General features: G+C 47.7%; 1 protein-coding gene across 44 annotated transcripts in view; it reads left to right on the top strand.

The window, feature by feature from the left end:
- The window catches only part of TCF7L2 (transcription factor 7 like 2), a 196,775-nt gene that overhangs the window by 106,709 nt on the left and 72,292 nt on the right, over window positions 1-17,774 (top strand). For 18 of the 44 annotated variants that reach the window (XM_045068550.1, XM_045068548.1, XM_045068545.1 and 15 more), the window contains one exon: window positions 16,645-16,788. The exons of 22 other annotated variants lie outside the window; for them this stretch is intronic. In XM_045068550.1, the coding sequence (XP_044924485.1) occupies window positions 16,645-16,788 (144 nt within the window). The remainder of the gene's footprint in view (window positions 1-16,644; window positions 16,789-17,774) is intronic. 4 more of the 44 variants (XM_045068549.1, XM_045068542.1, XM_045068574.1 and 1 more) reach the window with 1 other exon arrangement.

Raw genomic sequence — 17,774 nt, 5'->3', positions numbered from 1 at the left:
GGCATAGTGGGGAGCCATACCCTTACGCCTGTCGTCGCACACACACTCACGCAGGCCTCAGGGGGTCCACATTTAGTTATTTTGGTGCTGACTTGGGAGAAGGCACCTTCTGTTGGCAGCTGATTAGTTTGAATGTGCACGTGCAGGTTGTGGGCACAACCTTGGGAATCCTCTAAGGGCTAGCCAAGGGCCTCAGGGAGCACTCCGCGGCCTCGTTCAGGGCAGAGGGTTTTATTTTATTATTACTATTTTTTTAAAGATTGATTTATTTATTTTACACAGAGAGAAAACACACAGGGAGGGGCCGGAGGGGCAGCGGGAGAGGAGGTCTTAAGCAGACTCCCTGCTGCACAACACTGACGTCCTGACCTGAGCTGAAACCGAGAGTCAGAGGCGTAACTGCCCAGGCGCCCCGTGGCAGACGGTGTGGATAGCAGCAGGGGCGTGGTGTGCTGTCGTGGAGCGGCCTAACCAAAATTTTGGAGCCAGATAGCCAGGTCAGAGTTTTTGGCCTCATTCCTTATCATCTGTGTGTTGTAGAAAATTTACTTAATCTAGAGGGGCGCCTGGGTGGCCCCGTCGGGAAAGCGTCTGCCTGCAGCTCGGGTCATGATCCCAGGGTTCTGGGATCGAGCCCCGCTTCAGGCTCCTTGCTCCGAGGGGAGCCCGCTTCTTCCTCTCCCTCTGCCTGCCGCTCCTCCTGCTTGTGCTCTCTCTCTTTCTGACAAATAAATAAATAAAATCTTTAAAAAGAAAAGAAAAGAAAACTTACTTCATCTGCAGTCCTCTCCCCCTTTCTTTAAAACCTAAAAAATCCCTCCTGTAATGGAGTAATTGGACCCCTGTGAGGGCGCCCCCTCTGTTGCCTCGTCTTCACTTTCTCTAATAGTGGCTTTTAGGCGGGCAAGTTTGGGGGGGGCGCGGTATTGTGGCTTTTACCTTGAGCAGAAGGTCGGTGGGACTCTTTCTTGCCCCAGATTTACTAGAAAAAGTTCTGGGGCAGGATTCTAATTGGCTGGCTTGAGTCTGGGCTATTTCTGGATCAGTCAGTGAGGCCCCGAGAGGCAGGCCATCATGGAAGAAGGCGCCAGCTCCCGTGGGTCATGTGACTGGCTGGTGGTAGGGAAGTCTGGGGGAATTTGCAGGAGTCTGTCTTTTTAAAAAAGTTATCAATTAGTAATCGAATTTTGTGTTCAGTGAGTGGTGCGAAATTCTCAGCCCTTTGGTGTCCACTGGATGTTCTTCATGAATTTTTCCCGTCCCCTATAAAGGAGACCATAAGGGCTAAACCACACTGAGCTGGTCACGGCCACCCTGTTCGGTAGAATCCAGTGTCATTCTGGGCGTCTTTCCCTGCCGGGTTGCTGTGGCCTCCACAGACCAGGGGCAAGGCCTCCTGGCAGGACAGCCCTGCAGGAAAGTTTGTGTGGCATATTTTTAGGACACGCCATTGCAGACAGAGCTTCCCTAGAGCGCCCAGATCTTCAGCTTTCATTATTTTTAAGTTGGACAAAGTCATATATTGCAGGTATTGGAAGAATACTGGAAAAAGCAATAAGATTCAGGCAAAGGTAGCTGCCAGTCCTTCTCGCTGGGGCTTCCTGTGACAAAGACATGTGGTCTGTTGAGGCCTACCATGTCCCACGCCCTGCGCTGAGCTCTTCATAGGCCCCTTTTAATGGAATCTCTGTGACATTTTAGAGTCAATACCATTATTATCCCCATATGAAGCGCCTGAGTCTCAAGCAGGTTAATAACGTACCCACACACGTTCTAAGGACCTTCCAGATCGTCTTGACTTGTGGTCCCCGAGATGGTACTAAAAGGGGCCTCTCAACCAGGGGACCACAAAAGCCCATGTTTGCTATAGCTCAAGCGAAGAAACTTTTTTTGTTTTTTATAGTACTTTATTGAGATACAGTTCACATATCATACAATTCACCTGTTTTGAGCGTATAGCTCCATGGTTGTGATTATATCTAGAGCTGTGCAGCCCTCCCCGCCCCCCACCAGAACCCCCATGTCCGTTAGCATTCACTCTCCATGTCCCCCAGCTCCTTCCGTTCCTAGTTGGCTCCTAATGTATATTCTGTCTCCGTGGCTTTGCCTGTGCTGGGCATTCCATGTAAGCGGAATCCTACAGTGTGGGGTCTTTTGTGACTGTGATTCCCTTAGTAAAATGGGGACACTGGGGATGGAAGCGGGTCTAAGAGATCCTCTTGGCACCTTGGTCTACTGGAATTCCAGGACCCTGCTTTGCCACAAGAAGCCAGACAATAGAAACACCCAGCGGACTTTTGGGAACAGACGCGATGCTGGGATGCGTGGCGGCATCCCTGGTGGGTTAGAGCCGGACCTGGATGGAACAGACTCTTCCTTTTAATACCTGGGGGTCCCAGTGTCTGTAAGGAGGGGGCTATGTGCTGCCCAAGGAGGGCTGGGCCTGAGTTTCCCTGGCATTCCCCTCGTGGGGTCAGGGGTGGAGGGCGGGCAAGGCCTGCTGTGTGGGTGTGCCGGGCAGGAGGAGCTGGAGGGCCTGTTACTTTGGTGTTAGAGCAGACGTGCCGCTGTGGAACCGAGGCCTTGGGTGCCAAGGGGGACCCCAGGAGAGTTTTGGGAAACCTCATTTTCTCTGTGTGATCTCACCCCTGTCCTCCGATTTTCTCTCGTGGTTCACACTTTGGCTCGGGGAGTCGTTCACCTTTTCTGTTCCGGGGGCGACAGCTGGAAGGAGTGTTATCGGCGCTGGGACTGGGCCCAAGACCAAACCTTGCTGGTGCCTGAACTGGAACCTGAGCTGAGCCCCAAAAAAGCTGTGCAGGTTGTGAGCTGGTCGTCCGTCCTCCGAGGTTTGTCTTCACCAGCCTGGCATGGGGTTGGTGCAAACCCTATCGGGCAGGTCACGTTGGCATAGATCCATGGAGCACTGTCACCTCTCCCGAAATGAGTGGGTTCCTGTGGCTCAGGGGGGCTGGCCTGGGGCTGTGTGGTTGCTGAGGGAAGTGGAGTCAGTGTGCCCCTTCTTCAGGGACGGTCCCTAAGGAGAATGACTGTTCCTAGGTGGGCCAGGGGCTTTTCAGATCACTCACTTGCTTATAAACTAGTTAAGTAAAAGTATTGTTGTTCGTGCTTCGCAAGCTGGCAGTGGACTCTCAGAGATTTTTATTTGATTGTATGTGACTCGGTGGGTGCTCATAGCTTGGTTCTTACCTGATCTCTTCCCCTCTGGTGTTTCCTGGCTGCCTTTTGGGTGGAAAAAACCCACAAGAAACAATGTGGGTTTCCCTGTATATGTCATGTTAATGATGTGGGCATTGGCAACTGGGTTCAAGACCTTTCTGGTGTCTTAGGGAGTAATGAAGAGACCAGGGTTCTTAATAAATTCAGGTGTTAAGTGCTGAGTGATGAACCTGGCCTCTGAGCAGGAGTGACCACACTCTTCATGTCCCCAAGGGTGGGTGTGGACCCTCGGATGTGGGTGACTGGCAATGTTTCCATAGGGCCGAGCCCAGTGCAGGGTTATATAGGGTCCCGCACTCTCCACTTGGTGGGGTGTGTGTGTCTGTCTTCGAAGCAGGTGCCTTTCCAGGCTGCAACCCTGACAGTGAGCAGAGGCTCCCTTTCCCCTTGGCATCTATCGAGAAAGAACTGTCGAGTTATCCCTGTGCCAACCCTGAAAGCCAGGTTTTGATGTGATCACGAAAGTGTCTGGATTTAAAGAGTCACAAGATGTTCCCGACTCTTCCCTTCGGAGCTGCTTCCGGCCCCGTTTCCATTCTCTGGAGCCTCCCGACCTGTAGGCTTTGGCATGCGTCACTGAGCCAGACTGCTGCCCGTCCCTGTGGCTTGGGTGACTGCGGGCGGGAGCTGCTGGCACCATGCCCAGAAGACAAAGCACGCCCCAGCCGTGATGATGCGCTGTTGCCTTCCTCTGTTCTGGACCGGCGGCAGTGGGGGCTCACAATGGGTCTGGGGTTCATACCCCTGCATCTGGTGTTGCTGTACCCTCTTGGGGCCATCGCTGGTGGGCTGCTGTGGCTGGTCAGCAGGGGAGTGCTTACCTGTGGCATTTAGAGAGTGGTCAGCTTGACTGTCATCCCCCAAAGGTCAGCGGGGATGGTGAGGCTAGCACTTCCCTTCCTTGAGCACAGATGTCACCTCGGATCTCGTGGAGACTCTCACTCGCTTTATGCAGAACATTCCAGATTTATAAATCAGACTTCGGCTTCATTGTTTATACTACTTCCACTATTTGAAAGTAGTATAAAATAAGATTGTTTATTTTATAGGTCGGATTCTTTCATTAAGCAGATCAGAGGTAAAAATGTCATTGTTTTGCCAGCTGGCTATCCCGACCCTGCAAAGGTATTAGTTTGAATTTTCTTGAGGGACTAGGTTATTTATTATAGATCAGCCGATTACCAAAGTTCCGTGATTTTAAAGAGATCTGAACGTAACTGGAACCCCTTCCTCCTTGCCTTAAGCTGTGTGCTAACCTCTTGCTAGTACTGTCACTTCCCGCATTCGTAAATGACAACATTAGGGACCATATTAAAAGTGTTGTAGGGCTCCCGGGACCTTGGATGTCGCCAAAGGCTACACGCTAGTCACTGAGGTGCTCGTGGGGACGATTGCTTCACCATGGTTTTCTGGGGATTTAAATGAGGGTTGGGTGATTTTGCTGTTCCTGCCACAATGATCTGGCTACTTTTTCAGGCGAGAGGCTCTGGATCAGTCCATGCCAGGGGAATGTTTTCCTGCCGGTTTCCTATAACTCACTGGTTCTCAGCTGGGGCAATTCTGCTGCCCACGAGACATCTGATGATGTCTGGCTGCAATTTTGGTTGTCACAGTGGGGCAGGGGATGCTGCTGTCCTCTAGCGGGTATTAGAGATGCTGTTAGGGCAGCCCCCACTGCCACAGTGGTCAGCTGTTGGTCGTGCTGAGGTGTGGAGGAGGTAAAGCAGCCGTCCCTCCTGAAATGAAAGAACAGACACAGGCATAGGAAAGAAAGAAGATGTTAAAGTGAGTGGCAGACCAACTTGCAGATGCATATTTTAAGATATCCCCCCCCCCCATTATTTTATGTACTTAAAAAATATCTTGGTGGTTTACTAGCGTATTCGTAAAAAAAAAAAAAAAAAAAAGATAAATACTACTCGAACATGAGTGACTCTTCAGGCTTTATAGAGGTCTGCGACACAGAGCAGCCCTGTGGGCCATGTTCTGTGTGCTGTGGTCCAGTGGTGGGTTGGGATCCTGTGTGGGGAGGAGAAGAGATCCTGTGAAATCTGTACGTTCGCAGATCGTAAAACCCCCGGCTTCTACTCTTCTAATCATCTTTTGTTTTTCTTTTTGAAGTGAGGGATCCAAAGCAAATCATCTTGCTTCTCCTGAAATACTACCAGTTTTGTTTGTTTGTTTGTTTGCTTGTTTTTAAAGGTATGGTTCCAGATTACCTTCTAGAATTCCCAGTTTGCTTTCTAAATCGGGCTCGTAAAAGGAGTCCTCTATTGACAGTACATCATGAATTTCATGGCTCCTCCATGACATTTCTGGGGAAGTAAATGAAAGGTGTAAATTAAGAAAAGCAAGTGTTTGTGGTTCCCACTTTAACCTTCTGTTATGTTAAATGACTTTGTTGAAGAGGGCTGTCACTGCTCTTGAAAACTTGGGAAAATCCACAGCAAGCTGTGCCATTAGTTGCCTTTGGGAGCACAGGATGTTTGATGTGAAAATTATATGGCCACATCTAATTGGGTGTGTTTTCACCCCACCGGATATCAGCTCAAGAGATGACTCTTCCCCCTCCCCTGCTTTTTGAGCTAAATTGTTTAACCTGAATTTCGTGCTGTTGAGAATTGCATTGCAATAATCCAAGTGCCGTTTTCAAATGTCTTTTGTTTAGGAGCATGTATGTATGACCGAGCCATGTACATTTCTAGACATCAGGCAAGAGCTGTTGTCGGTCCTTCCCTGATTTGGGGGATGATAAGGCCCCTGACCGCTGCTCCCTGCCCAACCCTGCGCTTTACACTCCTCCCTGTGCCCTGCGGAAACCTAGCCAGCCCAGTGGAAAATAGAAAATAGGAGCTCTCTGGACCTCTGCTTCCTGTAAAATGGGAATAATAATTCTTATCCTGCCTGTTTCTCAGAGTTGTGTATTCATTTCAAATGAAGTGTGCTCAGAATTCAAAGAGAAAGCAGTCAGAGATAAGATAATGGCAATTGTGCCAATTGAAACATCAAAAAATAAGTTTACTCACATACCATGTAGTTCACCCATTTGAAGTGAATGATTTAATTTTTGTTTTGTTTTGTTTTGTGTGTATTTACAATTTTGCAACCTTAACCACAATTAATTTTAGGACATTTTTATCACCCCCCAAAGAAACTCCGCACCACGGGGTGCCTGGGTGGCTCAGTGGGTTAAAGCCTCTGCCTTTGACTCAGGTCATGATCCCAGGGTCCTGGGATCCAGCCCCACATGGGGCTCTCTGCTCAGCGGGGAGCCTGCTTCTCTCTAGCTCTCTGTCTGCCTCTCTGCCTACTTGTGATCCCTGTCTGTCAATAAAATAAAATAAAATCTTAAAAAAAAAAAAGAAACGAAACTCCACACTGTTAACACTCCCTGTTTCCCCCAGTGCATCGGCCATCCCCTCTTCTGTTCTCTGTCTTCGTGGATTTGCCTCTTCCAGGCATTTCATACATTGGGAATTGAGCCAGATGTGGCCCTTGGTGACTGGCTACTTTCACTCAGCGTCATATTCTCAAGGTTCATCCGTGTTGGGGCACCCATCGATATTTGCTTACTTTCTTAGAGTCCAGTAATATTCCCTCATACGGATAGATCCCATTTGGTTGATCTGTCAGCTGATGGGAAACTTCGGAATTTTAAAAATACAAGCTAGACCTTGTGCTTTAATTTTCAAAACGATCCCCTCGCTCTCATTGGACGTTAAGTGCTGTTATGGTAAACAGTCTTCTGGGGCAAAGATTTCCAAGTCTGTGAGTGGTCTTCATGTTAGAACAAACACTACCCTCAACGAATTCTTCTTGGAACCAAATACTGGGTAAAGATGACGGTAGAGTTCCTCTTCTCCCTGAAACACAAGGCTTTTTCAAGTGTAAAGGTAATAACTGTGTTGCTGGTGACTTTTTCTGTGACGGTATCTCCAGTGACTCAGGCCTGTTCCCTGATAGCGGGACTGTCTCCTCATTTTTTCCTCTGGTGTTCATCACTCAAATGGCATCCGAAAGATTGTGATCAGATGAGGTTATATCCAGCCTGGAGAGCCTTTTTTTTTTTTTTTTTTTTTTTTAAATGTATGTGTGGTTTGCTTGTTACTGTCTTGGTTGTTGGTTTTACCTGTGGTAAATATTTAGAGCCCCAGGTATGTTTACATTCTGGAAGTAGGGAAATACACTTGCTACAGATTCCCAACACTGGCTGCAGTTGGCCCTGGGGTTGGTGTGGCCAAGGGTGGAGTTTCTCTGGTCAGGGTACATCCGGCCTGGGTCCAGTGCCTCATAAATCGATCCCGATCGCTAGTCTCCACTACCCGAGGGCATTAATATCCCTAAGTACTCGGAGGAGAAACTTTTCAAGGAAAACTTGAATTTTTTTTATCTTCTTTATTGGCTGCATGTGTGAGTCAGAGGAAGATGAATTTCACTTTAAGAAGCTTTTACACACTTCACAGCACTCACCCCAGCACATACCCTCCCCAGTGTGCTGGGATGAGTGCTGTGAAGTGTGTAAACCTGGCGATTCACAGACCTGTGCCCCTGGGGATAAAAATATATTATATGTTTATTTAAAAAAAAAAAAAAAAGAAGAAGAAGGTAAACTTTAGTGGTCTTTGAGAGAACCCTGAGAAGTAATTGTTCTCTCAGAGCCGCCTAGGTGAGAATAAGTATGTGCTCGTTATTCTGGGCTCCAGTGTTAGCAGGTGCGCCCATCCGTTAGTGGTGGGAAGAGATGGGCATAAGATGGGTTGACTCCTCCAGTTGGTGTGTGTGCTTTCTCTGTTGCTATATACACACGCATGCACACATGCAGTACACACAAATTTAGGATTTATTTTCCTCTCTCAAGACTCTTTTTTAAAAAAAAAAACTTTTTTAAAAGGTTTTATTTATTTTTTTTGAAAGACAGAGATCACAAGGAGGCAGAGAGGCAGGCAGAGAGAGAGGAAGGAAAGCAGGCTCTCCGCTGAGCAGAGAGCCCGATGCGGGGCTCGATCTCAGGACTCTGAGATCATGACCTGAGCCGAAGGCAGAGGCTTTAACCCATGAGCCACCCAGGCGCCCTTCTCAAGACTCTTTTCACCCTTTTACTCACAAGGCATCTGACTCAGGCAGGGTCCACCTCGAGGAGAGCAAGGCTGCCTCCTGCCACATCAGCACAGCCCAGGCATGGGCCCCCACCGGTGGCATACCGCTCAAGTAATCTGATTGGCAACAGCTTGATTCTTTCTGGGGATGACAGAAAGGGGCCAGTGTCATTTTGGAACCAGGGGTATTCGTGAATGGAGCTGGCAAGCCATCCCCTAAATTCTTGCTTACCTTCCGGTTCTGAATGAGATGGCGTCATCGTTTGGTCCTGCCTGTGGGAATCCATTGTTGTGGAATATTTGTATCCTTCTATCCTGCCAGTAGGATCCCTCCTTTTATAATGTTTGGAGGGAACTTTTTGCCAACTATTTCAATTTACTATTAGTTTTTGTGTAATTGGGGAAGCGCTTTCATAAACACCGAGGAGGTTTGAATAACATTTTCTCCTAAATCTGCCCTCGTCTGCACAGTGACTCCGTTACCACACCAAGAGGACCCTCCGGAGTTTGATGTTGTCAGGAAACATATTAGCAGAAAATAGTATGGGCTCTAATGCTAATAATTGGCTAGTGGGGATGAGAGAAGAAGGAGTGTAATTGGGGCTCCTGTGGCTAACAAGATGTGAATTATGAAAACGTTTCCAGGAGAGAGTCCAGGGTTGTTCCAGAAACCTGTTATTTGCATTTTAAAACATTTGGTTTCCACAGATAGGGAAGGAAGGTGCTGTTGATCAACACTGCTTTCTCTTTCAGAGCAAAGCACTCCCAGTTTCCCAAGTGGAAACGGGGTCCCCAGGCACACCCAGCCTCGTGTTGTCATTAACGGCCACGCTCAGTCCCATTTTGGCTGCTTGTCTCTGTAGGAGATACGTTGACTTCGAAGGAGACGATCAGCTAGTAGACGGTACAAGGCCCGTTCAGTTCCTCTCCGCCTCCTGCCTCCTCCATTCTGCACGGGGCTGCTCCTGGTCCCCGGGGACATAATGGGGACCTACATTCCTTCCCAAGTGCAGTCTGGGACAAGGAACTTAGCATTAGTGGGAATCTCATTAAAGGCCAGTATCCCCCGCCCTCCATTAACTGGATTCACACTGCTTTCTGCAGCCCGTGCTTCTGGGACCAGGCTTCTGCCTCCGGTTCTTCCGTAGCATTGACTTCTGGGTATGGTAGATGGGCTTATAGTGTAGGTCAGCACTTGGGAATCAGCTCCCGAGGAATTGCTGAGCATGGTTCTTCTTGAGCTCACTGGCATTTTGCTTGTCTGGGGGAGATTGCACTGTAAAGGCAGGGGGATCCTAGGCGAGTAACGGAGATGGAGGACGGCTGCAGGGAGAAGCTTCACTTTCCATGTGCCGAGGTCATCATGGAACCTCCTCACTGACCGAGGCGGCAGACGGGAGAGCTACACCGGGCTCTGCTAGTGTCTGGGTATTCAGGGAATTAGGATGGTCTCAGAAAGGACTTCGTTGGGCATTCCAGCGATGTCTGTTGGAAATTCATTCTTTTTTTTTTTTTTTTGCACGCCTTGGCTGATTTCCCAATATCGAGGGTAGCCATTTGACATTTTACCTTTCATCCCAGTAAAGCCTACCCATCACTTATAAAGTTGATTTAGTGTTAATACCAGCTGAAAAGTAAAATTATCTCCCTTACTCAGAATTCCCCAAGTAAGTTCTTATTACTTTATCCCAAACTCTTTTCTTTTTTTAAAAGATTTTATTTATTTAGAGAAAGAGATAGAGAGCATGAGCAGGGGGACAAGGCAGAGGCAGAGGGAGAGGGAGAAGCAGGCACCCCGCTGAGCAGGGAGCCCGACACAGGGCTCCATTGCAGGACCCCGGGGATCACGACCTGAGCTAAAGTCAGATGATTAACCTACTGAGCCACCCAGGTACCCCCTTTATTCCAAATTCTTTAAGGAACTATTTTACACCTACTTTTCCTTTGTTGTTTATGATACTGTAATTGAAGGAAATACGTTTTATCTCCAGGCTCTCAGTATCTGATATATAGTAGTTTTTTTTTCCCCCAGAAAACAAAACAGATTGACAAAATTCTTTTTTGCCAAAAAGCATCTTTTGAATTGATGGTTCATATCACCATGGGTGATACCTTATCCCTAAAATATTTATCTGGTAAAAGAAAGCTTTACCGTGCATGTGTTGTCTTTTCTTCTTGGGTGTCGCTTTCTTCAGTAAATAGGAGATAAGGGCCATGTCCAGAAGTCAAGGCACACTGGATTTGTACTTAGAGCCATTTGAGGACCCGTGAGTTCCCCTCCTCTGCGTTCTGTTCGCCCCCGCAGAATTAGAGCATGTTGGAGGCAGGCAGGGCCCTTAGAAGGCGCCCTCTAGTGGCGTGACGAACTGAGCCTTGGCAACGCGGGGCGCACAGCTAGTTAGTGGGAGATGGCGGTGACTCTGGGGTCCTGCATCTGTTTCTGTGCCTCGATGGAGAGGAGGTGACCTTTGCTTTGTAAAAAAGGGACATGAAAGGATGGACTTACCATTGGCTTCCTCTTCCCATTTTGCCTTCCATTTGGATCCTGGTCTTTCTCACCAAGATGAGGTCCTTGAGGGCCAAGGCAGACTTCATTTCTGCATCCCTTGCGTGTAGGAATGGGATCATGTTTTACCTCCCACCAGCTCTGAGCAGGGTGGCTCAGGGACACGGGTGCTGGCAAGGGAAGAAAGACTTGCTGTCCGTGAGCCGGCTGCTTGCCATTCCTGCCTGTAGGCCACGGTCGGCCATATTTGATGACACCCGCCTACCTCTGCTTGCGTGTGCATACCTGCGGGGATGCAGAGACCCAGAGACTCCCCCACTTTGTCCCTTGCACGTGCTCCCAGTTTTGAAACATAGTTGTGAAGAAAAGCTGTTGCTTTCCACTGGTCATGTCTGATTGTGTCCTGATTTGGCTTTACCTTTAATCACAAAAATGGTTGCTTGTCAGTAGCTCTGATTACATTTCTTGGCATCTGTGTTAAGTTGTTTGACTACATATTTTGAATGTAATTATTTCTCACCAAAGTTACCTCACTTTCAGAGGTGAGAATTCTTGATGGCGCTTAGAGCTAGAATAGCACGACCTGTGCAGACCTGAGCTCTCTTTCCAAGGTGTCATATGTGTTTGTGGGCTTCGGTTGTTCGGTTGTTTGGTTGGATGGTTGGATGCATGGCCGCTATTGCTTGATTTCCCGTGTCCTTATTTGTACGCACGTGATATGTGAGTAAATGATAAAGAGACTGAAGATTTTACCCTCTTAGCAATTAAAAATTTGCCATTTTGCTCATTGGCTTCTTTAGTGGAATAGCTCTTCCCAGTGCCTTTTTCTCAAATGGATTTCTCTCTCTTTTTTTTTTTAAATTAAAGATTTTATTTATTTATTTGAGAGAGAGAGGGAAAAAGGGGGGAGGGAGAGAAAACACAAGCAGGGGGAGGGGCAGAGGGAGAGGGCAAAGCAGATTTCCCACAGAGCAGGGAGCCCGATGCAGGACTCGATCCCTGGACCCCGAGATCATAACCTGAGCCAAAGGCATATGCTAACCAACTGAGTCACCCAGGTGCCTCTCAGATGGATTTCTAATTCTCCGAAGATGGAGAATTAGTTTCAAAATAAAATTCTTCCATGTTAAACATAGAACCCTGAACTCCTCATTTTTAAAGTCTGGGTTTTGCTTTCTTCTTTTCTGTATAATCCTGGCTAGGTCCTTTTATGTCTAGACTTAGAGATTTAAAAATAAAAATGATAAAGAATTTGATTATGTGATTTATAAGACCCATTATTTCACAATTCTCGTTTCTTTTGGAGACCCCCAAATAATCCTTTCCTTCCTGCTTGGGGGAGAAAACACATAAAAAAACCCAAATGTATTAGTCAGGGTTTCCTAGAGAAACAGAACCAGTGGTGTGTTTGTGTGTGTGTGCATGTGTGTAATGAGATTTATTGTGAGAAATTGGCTCACACCATGTTGAAGACAGGCAAGTCCCAAGATCTGCAGGAGGCAACCTAGAGATATGAGAGAGCTTGTGATGTAGTTCAGTCTGCATTTGAAGGCCTGGGAGCCAAGAGAGCTGATGGTGGAGTTCATGTCCAAAGACTGCCAGGCTTGAAGACCCTGGAAGAGCCAACATTGCAGTTTGAGTCTGAAGGCATAGAAAAACCAGTGCTTCACTTGAAGGCAGCCGTCCGGCAGAAGTTGTCTCTCCTTTTGGGGGGAGGATCAGCCTTCAACAGATTGTGTGAGGCCCACCCACATGAGAGGGCATCAGTTTTATCAAGTCTGACAGGGTTTGTTTGTTTTTGTTTTTGTTTTGTTTTATAGAGAGGGAGGGGGAGAGAGAATCTCAAGCAGGCTCCATCCACACTCAGAATGGAGCCTGACATGGGGCTCAATCCCACCACCCTGAGATCACGACCTGAGCCAGGATCAAGAGGTAGATGCCTAAGCCACCCAGGCACCGCTAGTCTGTCAGTTTCAATGTTGAACTTGTCCAAAAATACAGAAATACTCGGAATAACGTTTGACCAAATATCTGGGCACCCTGTGGCACAGTCCGGTCGACACATAAAATTAACCATCACATCAAACATTTCTTTTCTTTCTTTTTTTTTCCTTTTCACATCAAACTTTTTTTCTGAGACAAAATTGGAAACTTCTTTTTCTTTCTGTCTAGAGGTAGGCTCAGAATTCTCCCGACAGCCAGTAGCTGTTGGCCAAATTGGGTTTGAATAACATTATTTCATACACTGTCTTTGTCTCTGGAGCCTTTAGTATTTTTTAGGGTTTTTGTTTCTTCAGTGCTTTCAGCTCCTCCTTCTATAGTCCTTTCTTTTATTTTTCCTGCATGAAGCAGATTGTACTTTCTGGCCATGGGGTTCCATTCTACTGTATTTAATATTTGAATACTGCCCAGCCACTTGCTGAAGGGGGCTCTAAGCTCAGGAAGGAACAAAATAGTAGAGTACACAAATATTGCCACAACTTTTTTGGTGACACATCTTGCTTCTTGATCCGTGTGGCTGTGCCCAGAACTGGTCAGCACACTGTGTCATCAGGGGTTGAGTCACCGGGGAGAATGAGACCCGCCACGTGCTCTGTCCGCTTTCTCTCCAGACATGCCTCGGCTTTAGACCTTCGCCTTCCGCAGGCGAAATGCCTCTCTCCAGGTCCTCTGTCACAAACAGGCGGTGTATCTGGAGAAGGCTAGGAGGCAGATTTGGTGCTACTAAGTATTTGTGTCTCTTGCCTTCTGGAGACCACATCTTAAAGTTGTTCAAAGTGGCCAGTGGTGTCGGTGGCGCTAGAGGAGCAGGAGGACCGAATGTCAATTCCTGCAGATGTTGCTCAGGGTCCCTCTCCCTGTCCCAGACAGTGGCCGCAAGCCACAGTCATTCTTCTTTGAAAAAGTACCGCCTTATAACAACCCCCTCATTGTGCCAGGAGCATGAAACTATGAGGCCTTCATTTACTTTTCCTGGAGTGTCTCTGGTTCTTTCCAGATTACCTCTTGATTCGTGGATGGACAGTTATTGAGGTCAGCCTGGCTTAGGTGACTAGCTTACTCTAGTCAGGACGCCTCTTTCTCTTTCTCCTCAAACCCAACCCAAACTGGCCTGAGCAAAATGAGTATATTGGCTAAAATTGCACAGGTGACCTGCATCAGGCATGGCTGGATCCAGGGGCCCATTTACCAGGACACCATTTCTCTCCTTGGCCCTGGGTTGATGTCTCCTCATGAAAGCAGGTTGAAGTCCAGAGAGATCTTCTCTTCCCCCATAATTCTGAACCAGTGGTTGTGGTCAGGGGATGTAATATGCTGAGTACGGTTAGACTGAGGGGTCCATTCCACGTAAATGACATGGCTTGAGGGTTTGGTGGTACCCCCTAAACGATTCAAGGTACTACTACCAGAAAAAGCACGAATGGATGTTGAGCAGGAAACTCAGTGGATGTCTGCTTTCCCATCTTTAAGATCCGTTGGAGAGTTTTGTATTTATTAGGCGAGACTCTGCTACAATTCTTTCCCCATTGCAAAATTATTTCATATTTGCAGATACATTTGAACTTGTTTAGAAGGCATATTTTACCCTCCAAACTTCGAGGTGGCTTAGAGGACTTCACATGATGCACAAAGATTGGAAATGGATATTTAAAGAAATGAGAAGAAAGAAAAAAAGAAAAGCAGTGTAGGCCCGGAAGGAGAGAGGCGGACAATGGTAATCTCACACATCTCCAAACCGGGAGCTCCTGCAGAATTGGTTGAAGTGACGTGCAGATTTGGCTCTGAGATTCCTCTATCTGGATCTTAGATTGGAGTGGGGGTGTGCGCGCTTCTTGTCCTCACAAGCCACAGGCCCCTCTGGGAGTATAGACCCCGAGGAAAGGCCATGGGAAGATAATAAAGATGCTGTGGTCTCTGGTAACCTTAGATACATTTCTTCTCCAAACTCCTCTGGGGCTCTTGCCCTTGGGAGCCTTGCCTGTTTGCTCTCAGCACTGGATTAGAAAGCAAAGCAAAGAGGGACTGAAACCCCTGTATTGCTGGGTTCCATCCAGGAACAACTGGAAGTTTACACCATGTCACCTCTGGTGGGAGACAGGAAGGTGAGTCACCACCGTGACAAGGCAGAATAGGATTACCTTAGTTGTAAAGCTGGGCTGATCTTGAAAATGGGCTTCTGCTTGCTTAATGACTCACATTTCTGTTTACAAGTGAGCGCTGTGGAGAAATGTAGAGTGGGAGGTTCTGTTTCCCAGACGGAGACCAGAGACCTCTGGCCATGGGCAACCAGGGCTTCCTCTGAGGGCTTGGGCTGCCCTTTCTGGGGGCAGACCTTCGGCTTCCAGCAATGGTAGCTTTCCAAGTCCAGACAGGGACAGCTGCAGCCAGCTAGGGACCTGGGGTAGCCCCATTTTGCTGGCCACATGGCCCCTTCCCACTTTGGGAGTTCATGTGGCTTTTGAAAACCACCCTGATACCCCCATCACCCCACTATGGGAGAACCAGGTAATATGGTAACCGTGTAGTTTGTTCTGGAAATGGGGTTGCTGTTTTGTAGGATTTGTCCTTTATTCCCATCGATTTCCTGTCTCCCAGAGTCTTTAGCACCCACTATGCTCATTCTCCTGCTCTTGGGTGAATACCAGAACACAAGATAATTTTGTGCTCCATCTCATATTCTTAATCCTGAGTTCTATTATTTGGGATTAAAAAGGGTGAAGAATTTATTCATGGCATTTTTTCCCTCATATAAACCCTTTAAAAACTAGAATAAAGAAGTCATACATCCATACAAAGGACACAGACATTTTCCTTTCTAAAAGACAATTAGAATGATATTTCTTTGTTGTGAAATAGCCCCTTTTGGATCCCAGGTCTCTCTTTATGCCCCTAAATTCTCTATCCTATTGGTAGTGCAGTAGTTAATATCTGGACGGGCAACCGAGTCTACACAGCAGCACCGTGAGTTGACTGAGACCTGGTCCATATTCCCCGTCTGCCATTTACTCGCTGTGTGACCTTGGGCATGCTCCTTAACGTCTCTGAGTCAGTTTCCTCCTCTGTAAAATGGGCACATACCTACCTCACAGGGTGGTTGTGAGGAGCTGCGGAACAACACGCACGTTCCCGTCGAAAGCCGCCAGCAGAGTAGGCAGGCAATGAACCAAAGCCATGGGCGTGCTCGAGCCCCAGCTGTGCTGAAATTCAGTGTGGCTCCTGCTTCTTGCACACTCAAAGTGTGTGCAGCCAGATGTTTCCCAGGGGTCCCGGGATGGAAGTGTGGTCACCTCTCTGAAAAATGGCAGTCCAGCAGAGGGGAAGGTGACTAGATAGGTCCCCAGATAGCTCTAGAATTGGGTTGAACCATTTGTGATTGGATTTTTGTAGGGTAGAAATACCAGCAGTATCACAGGGCTTAAATTCATAGAAGATTCAGTAAGGTAAGTTGAGAGAGAGAGGGAGGGAATGCCGGCCAGCTGACTCGCTGGAGGCTTAGAGCCATCAGCGGCTGCGTCTGCTGGGGGGAAGGATGGGCAGAGGTGGGGACAGCGGGCAGGGCTGCAGCAGAAACACTGCATAGAGGAGGCTGTGTTTAAGATGTTGCTAGAGGGGACCCCCAAGCTGGAAGGCAGGGAGGTGGAAGTGTCCTGGGGTCACACTGGAATGCATCGTCCTCCTTGCTTGGAGTTTGTAGACCAGCGTGGAGTCAGGGAAGAAAGTCAGGCTGGGGGCCATGAATGCCTTGGTGACTGCGTCCCCCTCCCTCCCAAGCCTCACTCTGTTCCCCTTTCTTCCTGGCAGCAGTGCCCCCTCCCTTGCTGCACTCAGGGACATGACTGTCAGCACTTCTACCCCCCCTCAGACTTCACTGTCAGCACTCAAGTCTTCAGGGACATGAAAAGGAGCCACTCCTTACACAAGGTTGGGGAGCCCTGGTGTTTGGAGGTAGGTCTCGGAGCAGAATGACGGTATGAGATGAGCTAGCTCTGAAATGAAACCACCCATCCAAAGTTTACCTCGCGCTAGGGCAGGGCCCACGCGCCATGGCCTCTGAATTCCTGTCAGGTAGCTGTCGGGTGCCATGATGTCTGGGTGTCGTGATCACAAATAGGTTTATCATCACCATAAGAATGCTGGTTTATGAGGAGAGGGTGGAGGGTGGTGCCCCTTTGATTCCCCAGGGGCCCGGCTCCCTGGAAAGCCCACATGTGGACCAGTGTCACGGGTAGCTTCTGTGAGAAGGATGAACAGTATGTCATCCTGTTAAACTTGACCCCCAGGAAATGATTTCCTGGCACCTTTCACATAGCTCCCAGGGGGAAATAGAAGTTATTACCTCAATTTTGCCTTTGTTCGTAGTTACTTAGGACTTACAGTTTCTCTTGGAGACTTCAGGGTGCTAAGAAATGCTCAGTTCTCTGCAGTGGTACCTTCCTGAGGCAGCTGTGAATGGCTTTTCTCACAGACGTGGCTGTCCAAGGACAGGAGGCATTGTTAATTTCCTTTAAATAATTCAATACGATGTCAATACCCCACATTGCTCCATGCTTGGGAGTGATAGTTCTCTTCAAATTAGCAGTCCCGAAGAAGAAAGACTGTGTAGAACATGCTTTCGTTCTCAGAAAAGCAAAAGTCAACACAGATAAAAAATATTTTTGAAGGAACTCTTTAGACTTAAATGGCAGATGATTCAGTATTAATGCTAGCTTTTTTTTTTTAAAGAAAAAAAAAAGAATATTTAAGAGCCAAATTAGTGCGACTTCTGCCTTTTGAAAACATTTGTAGTGTACCTACTATATGCTGTGTTGGGCATTAGGGCTTAATATCGGGATGTGTTTCTTTCTCACCGTTCCTGTGCCTAAACTCTAGAAATATTTCACAGAATTGGAATTGGACCTTCCCGTAGTTTTGTATTTTCTTCTCATTGATGT

This window comes from Mustela putorius, unplaced genomic scaffold, assembly GCF_011764305.1.
Source record: "Mustela putorius furo isolate JIRA1106 unplaced genomic scaffold, ASM1176430v1.1 tig00003909_pilon_pilon_pilon, whole genome shotgun sequence".
Classification (NCBI taxonomy): Eukaryota; Metazoa; Chordata; class Mammalia; order Carnivora; family Mustelidae; genus Mustela; species Mustela putorius.
This window is presented reverse-complemented; position numbering and strand designations above follow the sequence as displayed.